Source organism: Cupressus sempervirens, chromosome 5, assembly GCF_028749045.1.
Source record: "Cupressus sempervirens isolate cs-2001-9-10 chromosome 5, ASM2874904v1, whole genome shotgun sequence".
In the NCBI taxonomy this organism is placed as follows: Eukaryota; Viridiplantae; Streptophyta; class Pinopsida; order Cupressales; family Cupressaceae; genus Cupressus; species Cupressus sempervirens.
This window is the reverse complement of record NC_143122.1, coordinates 363750820-363775073: the sequence shown is the minus strand read 5'-3', so window position 1 is coordinate 363775073 and position 24254 is coordinate 363750820. Positions and strand designations below refer to the sequence as shown.

General features: G+C 32.6%; 2 protein-coding genes across 2 annotated transcripts; both read right to left on the bottom strand.

The window, feature by feature from the left end:
• Positions 1–21755: 21755 nt before the first annotated feature.
• On the bottom strand, positions 21756–22406 carry LOC149556246 (uncharacterized). The gene has a single exon (XM_089829759.1). The coding sequence runs from the start codon at positions 22404–22406 to the stop codon at positions 21756–21758; it is 651 nt and encodes a 216-aa protein (XP_089685885.1).
• A 36-nt stretch (positions 22407–22442) lies between these two features.
• Positions 22443–23805, bottom strand: LOC149556245 (methyltransferase FGSG_00040-like). Its single transcript, XM_089829758.1, has 2 exons — positions 23050–23805; positions 22443–23000 (listed from the first exon to the last, which is right to left on the bottom strand). The coding sequence occupies exons 1-2, from the start codon at positions 23803–23805 to the stop codon at positions 22443–22445; spliced, it is 1314 nt and encodes a 437-aa protein (XP_089685884.1).
• Between the last annotated feature and the right edge of the window lie 449 nt (positions 23806–24254).

Below are 24254 nucleotides of genomic sequence, written 5' to 3'. Positions count from 1 at the left end.
GTCTAATATATCATATTTAAAGTTTTTTCAACTTCTATAACATATAATCTACCCACTATGACTCTTCACCTTCCTCTTCACTTGAACTTTTCATATTGTCAACTTATTATGGTAATATTTTATTACATATTTGACACTTTTGCATTTTCTATACAAATGATCTCTAAACTTTATAAAACCCTTATTAAAATGTCAAAATAAACTACCTTTGACGTTTTAAACTATTACTACCCTTTCCAAAACTTATTTTTATAATTTGACTATATTATACATTTGAAAGATTATTATAAGTAATCAAATGTCTTATAACCTCATGGAACCTCTTATTTACATTTTTTTATAGGTGTTGTTGCAACAAAATTGTATTAAATAAAATTAAGATTTTAAATAAATTATTTTTAATAAGTTGAGCTTGAAATACATTATATTAAATAAAATAAAATTTTAACAATTTAAAAATTGAATAAAAAATTCTTGAAAAAAAACTTGTTTTCACCCCCTTTAATGTGATAAATTTGAAGAGAAAATGTTTGAAAATGTTTACCCCTATTTCTATGGACCTATCCTCTTCAATCTCTTTTGGTGCTTCTTCCTTAATGTTGCAATCCTAATCCTTGGGGTTGTTGGTTGCCCCACAATCTTTAGGAGTGTACTCCTAGTCTGTCTCCCAGACCACTTGATCCTAAGCTAACTTCTCCTTATCCTTTTTAATTTAGTGTGGAGGACTCGTGTTCCTAGAGCTATCCTCATTCCTTTTTTTGCCTTCTCAACATTAATTTTATTCTCTTTCACCTCTATGTCCTCAACAAAGTATCAAGTTAAATGAAACATTTCCCCTTAGAACTAGTGTTTCTAGCTTTAAAAGCATAAGCCTTTTTGCCTAAGGTTTTCATTTGCATTTGATATTATTGCTTTCGTAATTCCTCTATTCCTCAACATCTCTTATACTCATCCTACAATTGGCTGCAAAGTAAAATCTCAACTATTTTTCGTGTTGATTTATACAAGAACTTCAATGATCCCTAACCTACATTACTCGTGAGTAACTTAACTTGTGCTACAACACTTAAGAGTTTTAGGACTCATTACTATTACAACACTTGAAGTTAAGTACTTGAGCATTTCCAACACTCATCACTATTACAACACTGTTATATGCATATAATTTATATCGAATCTTATATTTTGGATTGATTTATGTTGTTGCATACTATTTAGTAAGTTTAGTTTCATGCTATCTTTGATCAGTTATATTACTATCAAGATGTGCATTAGTTGGTTTGATAATTGATTTCTATTTTTTATTATTTTTTGGGAGTGATCTCTTTATTTATTATGGTTTTTGGTTAGCTACATGGTTGTTTCCATGAGCTTACCTTGCTATAATTGTAACTATGGGTTCAGGACCCTCTCTGCCTCCTTTATAAAAAATTAACTTATGCTACTCAATAGCTACTACCATGAGCTAAGATGTGTAAATAGTCCCAACAACTAAAACTATGAAATTCATTTGACCATTACCCAATTATTATTCCTGGTGTTTGTTCATTTGGGCACTTGATCTTAACTACAAACTAGTTGAGGGCCAACGTCGTATTGCTCACCATGAACTTCCCAAAATTCCATCAATGAGTAAAAACAAAATTGAGCTAGAGTTGGTGAACGTCTTCTCTTGGTTATGCAAAGGATCACAAGATGCTTGGGAGGAGTCTGATGAGGAGATCCTTCTGAGTAGGCATGATGAGGGATGACAAGGGATTGCAAACGTTGTGCTCTGGAGAAGTAACTCTCAGCAAGGATTTGGAGACCTTGAATGTATAGTTTGAGGCTTTATAGTATCACAAGGAAATTGAGGCTTCAATGTCTGTAGAAGTCGCCAAAGTCTTTGAAATGGGTCAGGCACCGATACACTGTAACCATTGACTAATAGTGGCTAAGAGTGGGTCAAACCACTCTTAGTCAATAGTCTGAGACATAGTGGCTAAGAGTGGGTCCAACCACTCGTAGTCAATAGTCTGGGACATAGTGGCTAAGAGTGGGTCCTAGCTAAGAGTGGGTCCAACCACTCTTAGCCAATAGTGTGGGACACTCCTAGCCACTATTAGTTAATGGTTCAAGTGAGTGTGCCAGTTAAACCGCTCCTTCAAGAAGTTAGAGAAAAAAGTGGGAAATTCCTCGATAACGAAGGAAGAAGGAAAAAATTGGGTTCAGGCATTGAATGTGAGTGCATATCAGTATGGAAATCCAGATAAGTTATTTCCCGAGATGCTTGTGGGTGAACCCACAATAATGGGTTCCACTTTAGTGGGACGAACAAAAATGAAAAAAAATTCAAAATGAGAAATTGAGTTTACCATATGTTCGCACGAACACACTTATTGTGTTCGCGTGAACTTTTTTTTTAATCATGTTCGCGCGAACATATTTCGTATGTTCGCACGAACATATGTGATATATATGTTCACGCAAACATGATTTGCATGTTTGCGTGAACATATATATCACATATGTTCGTGCGAACATCATAGGTTCATGCGAACATGGTAAACGTGTTCGCGCAAACGCCATGTTCGCACGAACATGCAAAATCACAAAAATTTTAACCTTTTTTTCTTTTTTTCTTTTTTTTGCTCTTTTGACTACCATAATTGTATGAGAATGATCTCCTACTGTAAAATAAAAAATGTCAAAATGTGCTTCTCGGAGCAAGCTTTCCAACGACTATAATTTTATTACATAATTTAATCATTAAGACTTTCAAATATGAATTTAACTCATTATAGGTTTATTACCGATTGAACATCAACCGACTTTGACACCTCGAAAAAATTAGTAAATTAGGTCAATTTTTTTTTGAAAAATATGGAGGCACTGGCTTATTGAGATACCCTTCTATTCAAAAAAAAAAATGGTTTGTGATGAATTGACTTCAAATTATCTGTGTCAAACAGAACGTATGTCTGAATTACAGTTCATGTCACTTCAAAACTTCATAAACTATACAATATTCAACAAAAATAAATCAAACCAAATGCAGACACTGGATATTGATGCTACAAATCCAACGCAGAAAGAATTACTTCATTATCATTTCTAGAAAAAAAGTTATGTGTGTCAAACGGACTGTCACTTTTTAAAATATTGAATTTTATTATGTACCACTTTTTGGAGGAGATAAAAAAAATTGACATAAATAATTTTTTTTTTAGATTAAAAAATATGGTTACAAAGTAGGAACAAAGTACTCAAAATCACTAGTTTATGTCATCTTGAAATTATTTATAGTTTTGGAGATATAGTCACTTGAACGTGACGTTTGTTGCAAAAATATTGATTTCAAAGTCAAAATTGGTCAAAAAGTGGAACCCATTATTGTGGGATCACCCTTGTGGAACTCATTCTATCGAGGGATGAAATAGTGAAGTCCATTATAAGGACTTCCAAAGCCTTTACATCATGAGCCAACAGATGCAAGATTTAAAGTAGATTGGAATATCGACTATAGAGGATTATGAAGCACAAGCTACAAATATAATTGTGTGAGTGTTGGGTATGCACTGTAAACAAGCTTTTCAAGCACTCATTTCTCATCGTGCATTGAATTCACAATGATCTTTTCACGAGGTAGCAGTTCCACATATGCCCATTTTAAAAAATGTTTCTAATCTTCAATATAGAAGATACATTTTGAGGTCTTATGGATGTTTCAAGATTCGAGATTCTAAATATAAATATGTTTTCTTTCTCGATCTATGGCGGCAAACTCATTCATTGTTTGATTTCAAGAGTGGAAGATTTTTTTGTTGTTTTTTTAATTAGGCATAATATCATAAGATTACTTATGATATTATGCCTAAATAAAAAATGAATCTTCAATATAGAAGATACATTTTGAGGTCTTATGGATGTTTCAATATTCAAGATTCTAAATATAAATATGTTTTCTTTCTCAGTCTATGCTGGAAAACTCATTCATTGTTCGATTTTAGGAGTGGAAGTTTTTTTGTTGTTTTTTTATTTAGACATAATATCATAAGATTACTTATGATATTATGCCTAAATAAAAAATGAATCTTCAATATAGAAGATACATTTTGAGGTCTTATGGATGTTTCAATATTCAAGATTCTAAATATAAATATGTTTTCTTTCTTAGTCTATGCTGGCAAACTCATTCATTGTTTGATTTCAGCAGTGGAAGTTTTTTTTGTTTCTTTCTTAGTCTATAAATAAAGAAACAACAAAAAAAACTTCCACTGCTGAAATCGAACAATGAATGAGTTTGCTAGCATAGACCGAGAAAGAAAACATATTTATATATTTTGGTTGGTATCATTTTGAATTGTTAGGTCTCATGTTTGTATTTAATTTGTAAGCTTCTTTGGAAGCATGTGTTGTTTGAAAATTAATGATAAGAATAAATTTAAAGAATCAAAACGTCTTGTTTCATTCGATTTGCAAGTCAACATATAAACTGAAATAATAAGTTACTATTGAAGTTTTCATATTTTTTCAACTCAAAAAATAATAAAAGTAATTCAACTCAAAAAATAACAAAAATAATCTAACATTCATTTATTTTCTAACATTCATTAATAATTATAGTAGGAAAATATAGGTTTATTTCCTCAAATATAAATCTAAGGCATTTAGAAAATTCAAGAAGTTTAAGGCATTGGTTGAAAAATAAAGTGGTCCATCCATCAAAACTTTGAGATTAGATAGAGGAGATGAATACAAGTCAAATGAGTTTTTGGATTATTTCAAGTATCATGGAATAAAGAAGAAGTTCGTTGCAAGTTACACACCTTAGCAAAATGGTTGCCAAAAGAATGAATCGAACAATAATGGAGATGGCAAGGAGCATGTTGAAAGGTAAGAATCTACCAAATGAATATTGGGCTTAAAGTAGTAGCTTGTGTTGTTTATATTGTGAATATGAGTCCAAAAAATGTTGTAAGGAACATAATTCCACAACAAGCATGGAGTGATAAGCATCATTGTGTCTCTCATCTAAGAGTATTTGGTTGTATTGCATATGCACATGTTCTTAAAGAAGTTAGGAGTAAGTTAGATGATAAAAGTGAAAAGTAGTTATTTATTGGATATGATGAGCAATCTAAGGCTTACAAGTTGTTTAATCCTATAACTAAGAAAGTAATTATAATTTGAGATGTTATAGTCAAAGAAAATGAATCTTGGGATGGAAGTATAGATAAGACAATTGCAGGTACTCCAACAATATCATGTGATGAACAAGAAAGAAAAGATCAAGAAAATCAAGAAGATCAATCAAATGAGCCAAGATGAAGTCCTTCAACAAACTTACAAGGAGATAACACACAAATGGTAGATGAGAAAGGAGAATTTTTAAGTCCGCAAGTATGTAATGACTCAAATCCCACACTTGCATCATTGATATCAAGTCTTAAGAACAAGAAAACTAGAAGTTTGCAAGATACTTATGATCAAGAAGATAGGATAAATTCATAATCAAGATCCTATGTATTTTGAAGATGAAATTAAAGAAGAACAATGGATTAATGCAATGAATGATGAAATTGAATCAACTGAGAAAAATGATATATGAGAACTAGTTGATTTTTGTAAGGATAAAGATCGCATAGGTGTAAAATGGTTTATAAAACTAAGTATAGGAAAAATGGAGAAGTTGACAAATATAAGGAAATACTAGTAGCTAAAGGATTTACACAAGAATATGGAGTTGATTATAATGAGACATTTGCACCTATAGCTAGACTAGATACAATTAGAATGGTACTAGCTATTGTAGCTCAAAATAAATGGATGGTTTATCAAATGGATGCAAAATCAGCTTTTTTGAATATATATTTAGAAGAAATTTATTTGCAACAACCATAAGGTTATGAAATCAAAGGATATGAAGACAAGGTTTATAGGTTGAAGAATGCACTCCATGGGTTAAAGTAGGCACAAAGGGCTTAGTATAGCAGAATTGATTCATACATGATTGAGAATGGATTCAATAGAAGCACTAGTGAGTCAACACTATACAACAATGTCAATAAGCAAGGTCAAATTTTGATTGTTAGCTTGTATGTTGACAATTTGATCTTTATATGTAATCTCTCTATTGAAATGTTTAAATCAACAATGGAGAAAGAATTTGAAATTACAGATTTGGGAATGATAAAATATATTCTTGGCATTAAAGTTGCACAAAATGATAAAGGTATTTTTATTTGTCAAAAGAAATATGAAAAATATGTTTTGTGAAGGTTTAGAATGGTAAATTGTAGTCCAGTCTCTACACCTATTGCAATTGGCACAAAATTAAGTAGAGAAGATAATGAGGGAAAATTTGATTCAACTATTACAACTAGGCCATATATTATGTATGTAGTAAGTGTAATTTATATATTTATGGATTCACCTAAGAACTCACATTGGTAGACATGAAAGAGAATATTGAGATTCATTGCAGGGACTCTGAATTATGACATAATGTATTCTTCTTTAGATATTTTTCAGTCAGTTGGATATATTGACATTGACTTTGTAAGAAGTATTGATGATAGAAAGTGTATACCTAGATATGCATTCCATATTGGAACATGTATTGTGGAATGAGCATCAAAGAAGCAACCTATCGTGACTATTTCTTCAATTGAAGTAGAATATGTTGCAAGTGTATCAACATGTCAAGCAATGTGGATGTGAAGAGTGTTGAAATATCTAATGCATAAGCAAGACAAGTCTACTACAATCTATTGTGATAACAAGTTTTCCATTGAATTGTCAAAGAATTATGTTTTTAAGAAGAGGAAAAAGCACATTGACACTAGATATCACTTTATTTGAGAATTGGCTAACAATAGAGAAATCAACTTGGAGCATTGCAGATTTGAAGATCAATTGGCAGATATATTTACAAAGTCATTATCACAAGAACAATTTGAATATCTAAAGATCAAACTAACATTGTAAACTTTGATGTAATTATTGGTAGAAATTAAGGGGGGGTTTTGATATGTGGCAATTTCCACCAGTTAGTGTTGACCTTCTAACTACCATATTTAATATAAAAATCTTCAATATGGTTACCGTTCATTACACTATCCACTATTGTCCACACAGACTTCTCTGCCAACCATGTCAAATTCACATCTATTTTTTACTTTTGTATTTCCATATGAAAATGTATATTCTCTAGATCATTCTTAAACCTCTATAAACAGAGGAAGATGTAATGAATGTAATCATCAAGAAAATAAATAATAATACAAAACTTTCTTGTTTAGTTTTAGTTTTCTCTATCTCTGCCCACCTTTAGAAAGATCTGCCAGATGTTTGAGGAGACATAATGGATGGTAGGAGATGGAGTTGCTAAGGCATATGAGAAATTAAACAAATGCTATTCAATCAAAATTCATGTATTTTTTTGAAGTAAAGAAAGAACAATTTTAAAGTCTCCCATTTTTTAAATGGTTTTTGTTTCCATCCAAGCGATTGTCAGTTCAACTTCTTGCAATTTTTTATGAATTTTGTTTTTCATTGCAAATTCTTTCCCTTTTAGTTTAGTGAATCATGCCACATAATTTTTCTAGTTTCATTGATACAATTATTCAAACTGTAAATAAATGCAGACAATTTTGTAGCCATTCAAAACCACATGCTAGTAGCTTATTCTCTGCTCGCATGCTTGAACGTTAATGGCAATACAATAGATTTTATAAATTGACTCCCTTCTTTTTGACATATTTGGGTTTTTAATTCATCATCAATTGAATATTTTCGAATTGCTATGCCATGGAAGATTATTTATATGGTAACCAAAGTCATGTGGCTTTCAAGCCTCCTTATTAGCCATTATCTTTCAATATAGACCCTACAATAAAGCTTAGATTAACATTATTGCCAAAAATAAAGGGGAATCAAAACTAAAAATGAGGAAGAGTTGGATAAAGGGAAGGTGGAAATGCTAATGCTGTAAGATAAGATAAATGAGATGGAATCCAGTCTTAGGGGAATCCCACAAGGATGAAGATGAGAAACATGAGAATCAAAACTACGATGTGGAAGAGTTGGATAAGGGGAAGACATAAATGGTAATGCTGCAAGATAGGATAAATGAGATGGAATCTAGTCTTAGGGGAATCCCACCAAGGATGAGGACAAGAAATATGGGAATCATAACTACAATGTGGAAGAGTTGGATAAGGGGAAGACAGAAATGGTAATGCTGCAAGATAGGATAAATGAGATGGAATCCAGTCTTAGGGGAATCCCACTGAAGATGAGGGCGACAAACATGGGAATAAAAACTATAGTGTGAAAGAAATGGATAAGTGGAAGATGTAAATGGTAATGTTGCGAGACAACTATTTGGATATTTAGTAGAGTAAAATTGCTTCCCTAGACAAAATGTACAAAGAGGCTATCACTAACATTGAGTTGGGAGTTAGTAAAAGTATCTCATGCCTTGTGAGATGTTGGAAACCCACTATAACAACCCACAAGGTGTTTGGGCCCTCCTCTTGCTGGGTTGTGTTTTGGTTGTTTGATTATATTTTTAAGTTTGTTATATATATATGTCTTGTAATTGGAAGACTTATCCTGATATGTATCAAAGATGCAAAGAATTATTAAGGGATAGTATTATTAATATTTCTCTTTGCATGTTTTTAAAATTTTGAGTTAGGTATTTCTACTTTTGGTTGCTGTGAACAATTGTTCTTTGGGACTAGGGCCCTCTTGAGCAGCCTATTTAATCAAAAACATTGAGTTGGGAGTCATGGCCTCGACCCTCTATAAAATCAAAATCCCAACATGAGATTCTAGACAAAACCGTTCTTGGTGATGAACAAGATTCTGGAGAGAACAGTTCTTGGTGTCATCATTGGTAGTGGTAGGACTGGAGTGCTATCAAGTAGACTTGATAGTTCAGTTGCTATTTTCTCTCTCTCTTTTTGGCTACCTCTACTTTCAGAGGTGTTTATGTTATTAAGGATACAAACTTTATATTTTTTAAGAAAGATGTTTGGTAGGCTTATATCTATAATTTCTTGAATAGTTTTTTTATTAAGGATCACAGCGTTGCTTGGATGGTTTTTCGTTTTAGCTATTTTTTATTTCCAAACACATCACATGATGTCAAGCTTATGAGTCACAACCAATTATTTCTAGGTTGTCTATATATCTCCTTTTTTCCTAACAATATGTGTCTCATTTCTTTTATCTTTTAAAATTTTGCAGGGTTTTTCTATCTTATTTATAATTTTTTGTTATCCAACAAATTCACTCATAAAATTTATCCCAAAATAGGTAGTGAGCTTTTGTAAATATTGTTTCAAATATTTGTTATCTTTAGAATGAGAAATTTATCTTTGGAACATAATGTTATATAAAAATTATATTCTTATTTTAGTTTGAACAAGCTCAATGTATATTTATATATGTTAAATTATTTAGAACATAATTTTTTTCTCATTTTCAAAATATTAGAATTTTTACATTGTAAAATTAATCATGAGTAAAATTTTGAAAGTTAATCAACTTTAGCAACAAATTAAAAGATAATAATTACCCATTAAAAAATTTACATAATTTTTTCAAAAATTAAACATAAATAAAGATTGATTAAATCAATGAATAAATATTTACTAAACTCTTTATTTTTACTCTCTTTCATTATAGACTTCTAATAAACTTTTTTTTTATACATAAATATATATTAAATAAATAAATACAAACTTTTAAGATATTAAAATATCATTGTTCAAATTTGAATTTGATTTTATGTGTTAAATAACCTATTTTTAAGAACACCTTCCATATTGGTTGATTGGAAAGTCTTTTTGTAGATTATGTTTTCTTCATGGTCAAAATGTCGTTTTATAACTTCCTCGAGCGTTTCGTATCCGTTTTGAGGAATCAATTTTTGTGACTTCCACTCGTAGAAGAATGTGGCGGATTTTTATTATAGATTTTAAAATTATTAACAAGTCTCATATAGTGTCAAGTACTTGTTCTGAATAGTAATAAAATTATTTGAGTTAAAAAATTGTGTGTATATAGATATGCTAGATAATGATAGTGAATTAATATTGTTAGTATGATAATTATGATGAATTAACATTAGATTAAGTAGATCAAAAGAATAGATACATATGGTAGAAATGATGGTGAAATAAAATGTTGTAGATTTTTATTTACTTAAGTCTATTTTAATAAGATCTGTTTAAGTAAAATTATAGTGTATAACTTTAATGAAATAATTGGAGTTAAAATTATTTTTATTAATATTTATGATTCTATACTTTTCATTTTATTAATTATGATTGAAAATAATGTTAAATAAAAAAATTGAAAGTATCATACACTGAAAATTAAATTTAAAAAATTATGATTGCATTTGTAACAAATAAATGAACAATTTTTTTTAAAATTAAATATTTAATATCTTTAATTATTTGCTATTAACATAATATAGTTTATTAATTCATTTCCTAAAATATCGTCGAAGAAAATGAGTTATGGAACTATAAAAAGGGCTCTTATAAGATAGTATAAGACAATCAGACACATTTCAATTACGTAAAAATTGTCCTTGGTGATTGTTGCAAGTAATTGAATATTAACATACTGCAAGTACAACAAGTACCACATAGTGGCTTATATCTACTCTGTCACCCTGCAAATATTGGGAAAAAAATAGAAATTAAAGCTCTCATCATATACTAATCTCCATTCAATAAAATAAATTGAACTAAAATCAAGCTTCCAACCACATAAATGTATGGACAGAATTGTTCCCCAAACAATAAAATGACGGATGGGTCACAAATCACCAAATCATTGTGGCCTTAAAATTATATTACCAATACCTTCCCTAACTAGTTGTAGTAGAAGAATGCTCCATAAATGCGCATTTTCACTGCCAACAAGGGTCAAAAGAATGAAAGTGAATATACTATAAATAATTTGAAGATTCAGGGTAAGGCAAGACCCACTGATAAATTCCAAATTCTCAAATCTATTAGCAAGTGTTTATCCAGAGATTCCTGTTCAAAATATACAAGTACTAAAAGAAACTTATTGTAGAGCAGATCTGAGTTAAATTTAGTAAGCTATCATAGAAACTGACATTTAATTATAAATTTTCAATTCTACAAGCAAATTCCTATTCACGGAGTTCCACTCCAGTAATATGACAACACAATTACTATGATGAAACTAGAGATTCAAACCCTATGAAACATTTTATGCATGGTAATGTAGTTGTCAAAGTTCCCTACTAACTTCATTTGCAAAAACTATTTTTGTTTTGTTATTAATGATCAATTGCAAAAGTCTTTTCTCAACTGAACATTGCTGCCAAGAAAAAGACTATTATCAAATGAAAGCTTCTGAACACTATGTTGAAGAAGATACTCATATTCTGGACACCAAAATTTCACAAGGGAAATAGAGCTCTTTTTCATCACTTGCAGGCAGTTTCTATATTTTGTACGCAACATCCATTTCTGCACACAACATTCAATTTCTCCTCGTGGCTTACATTTGCATGCTAGTAGATAAGTGTGAAAAATTAGCACACATATGACAAGTGTAATGCATAAACTTAGATTCCATTCAAGAGATTTTAAAGGCATTGAAGATAATGCAAGCCAATTTAAAAACTGTCCCAAAATGGTACAAAGCTTGAGACACCTATCAAAATATAACAAATTTATAAAGTTTCATATTATTTTAAATAAGAACTTTATATTTTAGTGTTTTCCAATACTTGAGTGCACCATAGTATGAGGTTATTGCATTAAATGCTAAATATTATAAACATAGCATTTTATTTTAATTAAAAAATTATGAATTCATTTGAGATTGGGCTTATCATCAAGTCCAAGTGTTATTAATATTTTATAATGTCCTCTCTCCATTTTCATCTTTAGTGCCCCGTGTACTTCATGGATCTACTCTCTTGTGAAAATAGGAAGTTTTTCATTAATGTAACAACGTCAGTTTGACAGAAAGTTTTTATTACTGAAGCAATTAATAACAAAGAAATTTCACTTTAAATTTTGTTTTTCATTACAGAAGCAATGAACTATAAGAAATTTCATTTTAAATTTTGTTCGAATAATATATGTAATTAGAAATTGGAATGATTTGAACAAATCAATTTTAAGTAAGTTTGAAATGGTTTTTTAAAATTTTCTCTTGTATTTTGTATCATTTTTCTATTTCATGTTTTTATTAGAAACTTAGGTGCATGTAGGAATTGGTTATCCACCACTTTAAAAATTCATAAATATTTTTTAACAACTATTTACTTGTGTCAAGATAATATATTAATATTAATTATTGTTTCTATTATCATAAAAATATATTTTATCAATTCCTTTATTTTTAATTTTTTAAAGTAAATTTAATTTATGTGAATAAATTCATTTAATAAGAAAAAAAATTATTATTAACAAATATTTTTGGGTTGCAATTTTGAAGTTTAATAATATAATTATAATTATTATATAATAAAATAATTAGTATTAATATTATTTATTTATAATATTTATAGTATATTCTTTATATTTATTCTTTTATATAACAAATGCAATTATTAGTATTTGTTGTAGGCTAAGTACTAGTATTGTGATACTTTTTAGATTTTATGCTTTTTTAAGTAGTGATTAATTTTTTTGGTTTCTATGATTTTAAAATTATTTTTTATCCAACTACTAACATTGCAATTTGAAGAAATTATTTCTCTACGATTTGATTGGTTGAATTCATTTGGTGGATTGTAAAACTAATAATTTTTAAGAGTTAGTTTTTATTATTAATGTTTAATATTTTTTTAATGTAAACGACTTGGTTTAATTTTTTTATATTTTAACATTGTATTTTTTATAATATAATTTTTTCATTCAATTATAAATACTAAAAAAAATCTTTCGTATATTATATAATAGTTTTAAAAATACTAAAATATATTATTATTATAAAAATATTATTATTTTTTATATTTTTATATATTTCTAATATAATATTATGAGATGGCATATATACAATAGTACATATATATTAATAATTATATTTATAAATAAACTTTAAATTACAATTACACTTAATATCATTATAGAAAACTATAATTATCTAATATTTCAATTAATTAAAATATTTTTAAAACTATAATAAATTTATTAAACTAAAACTATATTTATATAAAAGCTAAAGGCAAGTACTAAGCCACTATGTGGCACTTGTTGTATTGTATTGGTTTACAGTTTTATGTTAAAGATACTATTCAACTATTCAATTTATATTGTTTTCTCAAAAAAAATGTCTTCCTATTTGTTGTTCAGACAAAGTTTTGTATTCATATGAAGTGCTTAATTTTTGTAGCCATTCCTATTACATTTATATATGCCTCTAATTTTCACTATCTTAAATGAAAAAATATTTTTAATTGGAAAGAAGAGATTTCTGTGTCAATTAGCAGTGGCAATATGTGTGATTGAGAAATGAGAAATATTGCAACCAAACTAGATGAATGATATTCTTTACTCTTGATGAACGTAGTGCTGAAATTAAATGTCTTTGTATATTTATTTATGGTTGTCTTTAAGCTACCCCACATCATATTAAACCATTTTACACTTTTACTAAGCATTTTCCACTCAATATGCAAACTAATTTTTTTTAATTAACTTAAAATCAATAATGCCATATTCAATATAACTATATGACTCCTACAAAATTCTAATGGAATTTTCTCATTCCATCATCTCACTATAATACTCCTAAAAATATTACACTATAGGCAGAAACTTTGATGCTTACATCGCTTGTTATTAATTTAAACCCTACCATATAAAATGGGAAATGCTAGAAAAGAATCGCTAGTTGTAGTGCCTCTCCCATTTGATTTATGTAAGTCATCCTAATGGATGCAACCTTGTTGATCTTTCTTTGTGAAGTGATTGTGATTGGGACTATGAGTAGTCTACACCCTTGAGGTGATTAGATTTATGTTAATGTATCAGTTGCTTTGATTATGCCTATGGTTGATTTATAAGTTTATGATGTGTTAGATGGTTTCACTGAGGTTTGTGCCAGTGGTTACTAGGATTGATATGGTATCATGATGTTGTTTTGTGATTACCCTGAGATGTATGCAGAGATTGCACTATGTATTATTATCTTGCTACACTGGACTAGGTTCCTGTAGCAATGGTTAGTCATGTATTTGACAGTGTTCACTAATGTGTTTTAAGTGCCATCTTATGTTGTTTAAACAACCATTATTAAATTCTTAAATAATTAGAAATGAATTTTCCATGTTTGATTCATTGGTTATGTGCTACATATATTTATCTTGTTCATTTTAGTAATTTATGCAAAATGGGCTATTTAAAAAGATGATTTTAATGTGATTAAATAAATGATTATTTGATGTGATTTAATGCATTTATCACTTTGAGGCTATATTATTATATGTAATTGCACTTGATCATGTTATTTAGTGTGTAGGATTTATGTCTGTGGCAGTGATACACAGAGTTAGTGATTCAGTTGTTCATATATAGCTATCGTCATCCTTGTATGGTTGACATATCCTATTTAATTGTTTAAATTAAACCCTTTGGTGATTTAATAAATCTAGACTCATTTGCATTATGTGATTAGACCCAATGTGTTTGTGCATTTAGAGGTTCACAATTATCACATGAAAGATTTAAAGAATTCTGTGATTTTTTATTTTAGAAAATTTTGGGCTTTATCTCATTTAATTTATTTCCTAGCAACTTTGTTGTTGTTGGATTCCAATTACTTGGAATAGCTTGTTTTTATTTGGGTGGATTTAGGGTTTAACTAGGTGATTTGGTTAATAACCCTAATCTGTTATTCACTCGAAAAGTGAATAGATATATCCAAAAAGGAATTTTATTCTTCACTTATCACTTTTTGAAATAAGAATTTAAGAGAAAATTTCCAAATCCTCTTTTGTAGGATTGTGTTTTTGTTCACTATCAAAGCTAGGGGCATGGGATCATTGTGAGGTTGGTCTCGTTGGATCCAGCTTAGGGAGACCTCAGATTGCCATGATTTTTGGCAGTTTCTGTGAGGTTTTTATTTTACTATTCAGGTAGCGCTCTCCTATTTTACTATTTTAGCTCTGTTTCTGCTTCTATTTTTGGTAGTCATTTGGTTGGAGGATGAGAACTAGTGTTCCCCTCCATTTCTGATTGCTAGCTCTACCCAATTGGGTGGGTATGAACATTTCCCTATTGTCCGGGATGGGGGCTTAGGGTTTTGCACTGTTACGTTGGTTTTTTTTTGCATATGGGGCTCAAAACCATTTTTTATTGGGTTTTTGTGGATCATTTAACCGAGGGTAGCATGGGTTTTATTTTCGTTGATTTTTTGTCAACTTTGGGTTTTGACATTTTCACCTTGATTTGTGTGCCACCTAATTTTCTTAGGTTTTCTTGGTATGGTGTTGGTTAGAGATTTATATTATCCATAGGATTTCAATTTGACCACTATTCTAGCTTCGAGTTTACATTGGGATTCATGCTAAATCCACACTCTCGACTATGTGTTCATTTGAGTGATTTTGTACCTAGTGTTATTATTTCTGATTGAACCCTTGTTGTTAATTCATGGATCCTAGGATTCATGTAGAATCCATACTCCTAGATTTAGGCTGGTTGAGTGAGTTCATGATGTATAGTTTAGTTGCATTATTGGGATTCAGGTATAATCCATACTCTCAAATTTAGGCCAATGGAGTGAGTCATGGTGTTTGGTTTTATTGTTCTTTGGGATTCATGTAGAATCCATACTATTGGATATAGGTCAGTTGAGTGATTTATTTACTTGTGTCTTTTGTTTCTCATCCAACCCTTGTTATTTATGATCTTCGTGTTGTTGGTTTGCCCACATATGAGCATGTGCATGTGCATTTTTTAGGTGCTTACGAGGCCCAATCTTTAGGTTGTCTTTGGTGGAGTTATGTTCATTGGGGTTGGGTTAGGAATATGCATTGCCTATGTGTACTCATCCTGTGTTGAGCATGGGTATGTAGGGTAGATAGTGGAGGGGCTTGGTATCCATTTCCCAGTGGGTTGGCATGAAGAAGTTTCTAAATAAGTGATAAATAAATAAATTACTGGTAATAAATCTAAGATAATTAAAATGTGAGCACCCAATAGTGATCCAAGGGTGCGGGCCTAATGGTATATCTAAGGGCATGTGTTTGTACAACATTTTTACAAGGGTACGGTGTGATGGCCTCCCTGGGGAGTGCTTCTATACGATAGTTAGCTTGGGCTTTGTGATGCCAAATGACTTACTCTCCATCAAAATCCCTACATAGTTGACCCATAGAGTGTCTAACTAGGACCTGTTGTATTTGCATTGTCTCATGACCTTGGTTTCAGTCTTCTTTACTGTTTGGCATGAGTGTTAGCCATGGATGTATGCTTTATGTGTGTTTGTGGCTAGGTCATTATCTCCATCAACATGGCAGGAGTGGGCCTACGGGTTCCACATGGTTGGGAGGCATAGCTACCTATACCACTATTGGGGACATGTGTACTGAGATGGTCTATTTCTAGTAGAGACTGATGCTTGATGTTCACTTGGTATTTTGGGTTTCTAGAGTATGTTCCTTCCGATTTATGCTTTAATTGGAATACTTGGATATCATGTTTAGATGATGTTAGTTTTCATTTGATGCACTCTTTTATTATGATGTTATAGCATATGGTTAGATGATGTGATTCACTACTAGTTAGAGTATCTATGCTTTGATGAATTAGCATGTTAGATCTTCTTGTTCTTATGATGCTACTTATGTTGTAGTAGTAACACCCTCATAAGATAGCTCTAACTATCTAGTTGGCAATTTGGGATGTTATGCTCAAGGGATGGCTAGGATGCATGCAGTCTCATGATGCCATTACGGTTGGGAGGAACTGAGCATGAGTTTTAGTTGTTTTATGTTCCTTCATATGATGTTTGGTTTATGAACCATGTATATGCATTGCGATGTTATTTTCCACATGTTCCTTCATATCCTATTATGGATTAGATTGATAGATGTTTTCTCCTCCCTGTTGTATGGTGTCTTATCTTTCATGTGTACGAGTGTCCAAGCCTCATTTCATGGATCCGGTACTCCTAGTGTGGAGGTTTCATTTTTATGTTTTTTCCTTTACTTTTTGGTCATATTGTTGGTTGTTTTCTTGCATTGGAAGGACATTTTATAATGCAAGAATGTTTTTTCCTTTACTTTTTGGTCATATTGTTGGTTGTTTTCTCGCATTGGAAGGACATTTTATAATGCAAGAATGTACTTCCTTGCGTGAGCATGTAATTCCTTGTGCACTTCTATATATTTCCTTGTGCACACCTATGGAGTTCCTCGCGTACACTAAAACACTCTTTCACATGTGGTAATTTATTCTCTTGTACACAACACTCTAAAGCCTTGTGCAATATTGGAGATCTCGCACGAGAAATAGTGAGCATTTGGGCTTGGCAAAGGAAAATTTGAAAGTTGGTCTGAGACACCCTGTTGGGATTCACACCTTTGTAGATCAAAACAAATATTCTATGGGGTTTAAAATATATTTTTTAAATATAAGTTGACATATATTTAATTCCTTATAATCAAGATATATTTTAATATATGCAATGATTCATTTGAGATAGGTTCCAGACCTCTCTGAGTTAAGATAAAGTTTCTAAGAAATTTTAGGGCTTCAAAAATTTAGACTTAGTCAAATTTCAAGGCTTTAGGATTTCAAGCTTAGCCAAATTTTTGGAATCAACATTTATCTTTGAACATGGTGTTTAGTAGATGAGTGGTTGTAACTTTGAGCTTTCATCTTCTGTATAATCGTTATTGGTCTCTACTTGTGATTCTTGTGTTGGAAATATAAGGTAGGCTAGGTTATTGGGAGGGGAGGGGTGAATCAAGAACCAATAAAATCTTTAAACTTAATTCACCAATTAAACCATCACCATATAACCTAATCTAGTTGTATGCATGAAAGAATGAAAGAACTAAAACATTCATAAAACTTTGACACAAGATATGGTAACCTAGAAACCTTCCAAATAGAAAGTAAAACTAGAGTGGGGATGATATCCACAAGCTTTATGACTGCAGTATAAAGTTGGTCTGTTAAGACTTGCAATTGGTCGCTTCTGATGACCAACCCTAATAGGAACAATAAAGATTGTTAGTCTTTCTTGTGAAATGATTTTTCAAACATAGAATGAATTATGCACTCTGTTAGGAGACTCAAAATAAGACTGTTAAGTCCACATTGTTAGAGGATTTGACTGATGCACCTATTAGGATGAACCAATAGCCAATCTCTAATTTGCAACTTTGATTTTCTGAATGAGATTCCTTGAATTATAACGATCACCTTATTGTGATAGATAAGTTTCTGCTATTCCTTATACTACTTGTAGCCTTCACTACTTCACACTCATTTGCTTCTACTTATTAACATTCTTGTTTTGGATATGATATAATATATTACATATATATCAATCCACTTAATTACCATCTGGAGTTGGCTACAACACCAAATTCATCATAATTTACAAAGTTGGCCCACTATTGTAACTCAAATTTTGAAGACATCTTGATGATGTTTTGACACTCAAAAAACATTGTCAACACTCAGAAGACTCTAGTGCTCGGTTAACGTTGAAGCTAGGTCATATTGATCACTTTGAGTAGCAGGAACTCGATCAACACTCCATGACTTGGAAAACACTTAGGAACTCGGTAGATACTGAATCACTCGATTGACACTGCATGACTTGGTTAACACTGAATTCACTTTGTTAACACTGCAAGCTCGGTAGATACTGATATACTTGGTTAACACTATAGAGCTCGTTTAACACTAAGATCTTCATCACTTATACTAGAAAGCTCGGTAGACTTTGTAGAACTCAACAAGCACTGTAATCTATCTCAGATGCTCGGTAGATACTATGAAGCTCGACATGAACTGTAATCTGGTTGTTTAGCTTGACAATAGCTAAAACACTTGGTTAACACTACTAGAAGAATGGTAAGCTCGGTAGCAACTGTAGAGCTTAGTAGAAATATAACCAACTGACTAAGTGTTAAGTCACTAATAGAAAATGATTTGACCATAAGGTCAACAATCTCCCCCTTTGGCATTAGTGACAAAAACACTTATCATACCAAAAATTTGAATTCTCAAAATTACAAGTCAAAAACTCCCTTATCAACAATTTGGGTCTTCAACTCAATTTTAACTCCTGTCTACTGCTTCTACTTGGTAACCACTTACTTTGTTTTTTGAGTTTTCAAAAATGATTTTGCAAAAATATTTTCTACTATCTGTACATGCATTTCCTTTCATATTACTACTCCCCCATACATATATATGGAGTATTATAATATTTTCCTAGATTTACTAATAATCTTCTCCCCCTTTTTAACATAAATGCTAAAGGTGCAAAATATTTACAAGTTAATTCCAAAATGTGACAAGAAATCACTATGTACCTTTCAAATGATTTCCATGGCCGTGTTCCAATTCTTTTGCAATACCTTAGATGCATGAAAGGCTATCTATACTTCTGCTAAAAGTTTCATCATATGGTTTGCTATGAAGAAGTTATTGTCATGGGTCAATGTTTTTGCATGTGCATCCATGTTGGGAAGGATCATTCCTTGAATATCTGCAAGTGTGGCCCTAATCCTAGCTTCTTCCCTTACCAATTATGCCTGAAGATTTGTCAAGTACCTGATCTTCACAAAATGTGCATAGCTGCAACTAGGATCAAGTGACAATTGATGTGCACTCGCCTTCATATCCTCATCTATCTTGTATAGTTTATCCTTTACAGATCCTTAGTAAAGATAGATGTATCACTTAACTTTATCGACAAAGCAATAACATTATTTACATATACTTCAAGTGTAGCAAGAGTAGTAGATAATTATTATTAGTTGTTTCATTTTGATTTGCAATATGAGTTTTCCTATAGACAGTTTCAAGCATATATTTTAATTGCAATTGTAATTTAGTTTTTACAATATAAGTTCTCAAGAATGTGTTTTATTTGCTACAATATTCATATATTAATGCAAGAAGCCACTTTTCAGCCTTGCTATATTCACTTCTTGTTGTTCTATATTTTATCATGCTACCTTCAACTCACTGCTTGCTGTTCTATATTATACCACTAGTTTTTATCGAAACATTAATGCTGATTCATTTAATCCATTATTGCTTCCACACTTGGACCATGTATTGCCATGGATGGTAAATGCTCAAATAGATTAAGATTTGACCATTAGGTTGTGTTAGATCTGGTATAAAATAAATCTTCGTTGTCAACATTTTATTCTAGAGTGTAATGGTCAAGCCAATAACTGAGTCCTTATTTCTTCAGTATATTTATGAACTTGTACCATTCCGATATGCTTGAAAATCATGGGTTGAGAATATTTATTCATGCTCTGATAGGAGTATGAGTGGAGCTATGGGTTGAGAGTATTTATTTCTATCAAGTAAGTTTATATACAAATTGCTAGATCAGAATTGCTGACACCACAAATGCGAAACATGGATACTTTTAGATTTGTCAATATTTTTGGTGGTACTTGTATTAATTGTGTTACTAACTAAAGGTCACATAGCTTTCTATTTTTCACAGATATTTCTTATTTTTATTAATAAGTTCTATGTACTTGCACAAGATCTCTTAATAATACAATGTTTCTATGGTGGACAAGATCTCTTAATAATACAATGTTTCTATGGTGGAGATTGCTTGTGACTTGTAAAACTTTTCTAAAGTTTTGAGTGAACAAGTCTTCTAAAATCTTGAGTGATGCATTTCAACATAAGAACACTAACTTCTTAATGGTCTCTTTAAATTTTATTGGTAGGAGTATTATTCAATATTTATGGATGTATTCATCTTAGGTAAACTTGCCAACCCACATCAAACAAACATAAACAACTTTTATTCCAATGGCTATGTGTGTTCTACGAAGTGTTTGATACAATCTCTACAATTAGAATAATGATAGTGACGTTACTAATGTACAAAATTGTAAAACACTAGTCTACCAGAACATAAACAATTCTTACTTGAGAATTATTGTGTAAATCACTAATTTAGATTTGGTTTTGTAGGGAGATAGTGGCTGTAATTTCAAGATGGTAAAACACTAGTCTATTGTGAGCAACTATTGTTTGTATAAAAATAGTGGACAAATTTAATATGGATTGTACTATTCCGTCTAATTTATGATTTTGGTGATTAATTATGTATATAATGAGCAAATTCTACTCTGCATTATTGCACAACCAAACATGGGGTAAACATATTCCTCATCAAATTCACGTCTCATAGGGTAAACATATTCCTCATCAAATTCAGAGTGATTGCAAATTTGAAATAACAAATGCAAAAAGAGTAAATCCAGAATAACAGATGCTTATTCTTAATTCCTGTCCCGCTAATTCTAGATAACAACAATAAAAGCTTCCCCGCCTTAATATGAAAATGAGTGAGATTTCTGGTGACCCTCAAAAAAGAAACGCAATCATGATTATCATGCTCCGATGAAATGCGTCTGAACACCTTAATGAGTCGCGACATGAAAGCCGATTCGTAGTCGTAGAAGCCTAAATTCACAGCGATTCTTGAAAAACACTTCAAAAATAGTTACAAGTGAAAATTTGTATCCAACACTAAAACACTGTAGATTTTGCGTAGCGAGAAATAAGACCCCGAGTAACGTGTTCACTTCGTTTACCAAACACCCGCAGACAAATATATGCAGCCAGTGCTGCACATTCCTCTACAACACATCGTTCATTACAACTCTGCTGCTTTAAACTTTCCAACAGCTGAGCCACCATAACAAGCGCTCGGAAGTCCCCTGGCACGGTGTTTACAATGCACTTCACTATTTCATTAACAACTGTGTTGCCAAATAACTTATTTGACTGCATTCTAGCCCAATAAGCACTCACATAGGACGCCCGAACCCATTTCTTTTCTTCCTTCTTCATTCTCGGTTGCTTTCCTAGTATTTGCTCCATTTTTTCAAACACCTGACCAGATTCTGCAGACTTGGGAAGCTCCGTGGAAAAGTTGTTCTCTGAAGTCCTTGCAGCTTTGGCTGCCTCTCGCGCGTCATATTGCAAACCCTCAAACTGTGCATTAATGCTCTCCAGAACAGTGTTGAGAGACTTCTCTAGAGCACAACGTTTGCAGTTACACTTGAAATCCCAGACCTCACAAATGGCTTGTCGCTGTGGTTGGGGAAGCAGAGCATCGAAGTAAGACATGGTGATTTCTTCCCTCTTCTTGATGGGCTTTGCCGCATGCAAAAACATTTCTTTGCCTACATACAGTCTGGTTGCATTGGTGAGTCACGAGTGATTGATAAACGACGGCAGCACCCACGACCCACTAAAACCCAACGACTCTGCGTCTTCTGGAAGCGACTCCCCGCCGAAGGAGTTTCGGGAAACAATGCCTCGGATCCGCTCCGGCACAACGTCTCTCAAATATTTGCTTCCTGAATGAAATAATTCCAGGGCCGGCAAAGAAGAGCGGACTTGTACAGATCCATCGTCAAGCTCATAAAGCTGCCGGCGCAGTTTCAGAGATTTTCTAGCGGCATCCGAAACGGCGGCTACAAGATCTTCCTGCAAAGAGCCCTTTATTTCGTGGCTCTTCATGAGACGCCTAGTCTCGCCATTAACAACAACAGCTGCGTTGCTGACTAATAAAATCTCGCCGACGTCAATGTCTCTTGCTGCGAAGAGCCCGCGACCCCTGTGACCTCTGGTCTTCTTAATCTCGACATCCCCAACAAAGTCCTCAACCTCTGGAGGTGGCTGCGCTCCGAGCAAAAACTCTGAAATGTCGTACTCCCTGCGTTGGCTCCGAGCATAAACCTCCTTCGACCGCCGCAGTAATATGATCTGCTACCCCGAAGCTAAGCTCATCGGCCGCTTGCAGAACTTTGCATGCCTGGTCGTAAAGTTTGAGGCAGTGCAGAGCGCGGCCTTTCAGGAAAATGGTCTTGACGTGCTCGGGATCGACTTCCAGAGCCTCGTTGCAGAGCTCCAATGCCCGCTCGAACTCACCCATCTGGAACTGCGTCTCCGCTCGATTGGAAATTGCGAGCAACCGATTCCGCCTGCCGTTGCGACGGGGCTCCTCTTCGACTGTAACCGTACTCATCAATATAGCCGATTTAATCCGACCAGAAGCATCAACATCAGGCATCCTCACTATTTTGCTTGGATCATCTACTCTAACAGCGAGGCTTCCGCTGAGGGTATGCTTGAAATAGAGCTCCTTGATGGCCACTTTGGCTCCCTTGGGATATTTTGCTCTCAGCGCCGATGGAGGTTCATTGTAGATGCCCACTCTAACGGCACGGCCTTGGTCGTCCTCCAGCACGGTCATGATGGCGTTGATTTTGGAGGGGTTAACACAGAGGGTGCCGAAGAGGACCCGGCCGTAATGGATGTTGTTGACATTTAGTTCTGCGAGTCGGATGGGTGTGAGATCAGGGAGGGCCACTGGGGTGCAGGAGGCCAATGAAGGCTCTGCGAGAGAGAAGGAAGAAGTGTGGAATCTTCCTCCTCGCAAATGGGCAGAGGTTCGAGCGACACTCTCATGTTGCTGAACCAGAGTTCGCTTATCAAAATGATCCAAACCATCTTCTTCAATGGAGATCCTAGACATGGCGCCACCCAAACCCTCAGTGTTGTTATTCATGGTCGAAATTCGCAAGTTGGGGTAGTCCCAAATGCCGTTTTATAACTTCCTCGAGCGTTTCGTATCCGTTTTACCGGAGTCCTTATCGAAATGGCTGCAGCACCTCCGTTTAAAGGAATCAATTTTTGTAACTTCCACTCGTAGAAGAATGTTGCGATGCCCAGTGACGGCTGTGCAGGGAGAATACTAACGTTATGGGTGTGTGGGAGTTTGCGCCCACTACTTAACAAGGTATGCTTCTTCTTGAAATTACTAATAGGGAGTAAATAATCATTTGTTTGGGGGTGATGGGGTCTTGATTTTCAGGTGTAAGTTATGTAATAGAGAGCATCAAGTGGTTCATTCTAAATAACACCGAAGATTTGTTGAGAATATATATTATGGTCTATGTTTAAGAAACAATGGAAATTTATTTTTGATATAAAAAAAATTAGATTATTAACAAGTGT

Coding starts and splice junctions, on each gene's coding strand:
- LOC149556246 (XM_089829759.1), bottom strand. CDS start 22,406: ATGTTTTTGCATGCGGCAAAGCCCATCAAGAAGAGGGAAGAAATCACC.
- LOC149556245 (XM_089829758.1), bottom strand. CDS start 23,805: ATGAATAACAACACTGAGGGTTTGGGTGGCGCCATGTCTAGGATCTCC. Junction 23,001..23,049: donor GCCTCAAACTTTACGACCAG/GCATGCAAAGTT, acceptor TCGGGGTAGCAG/ATCATATTACTGCGGCGGTC.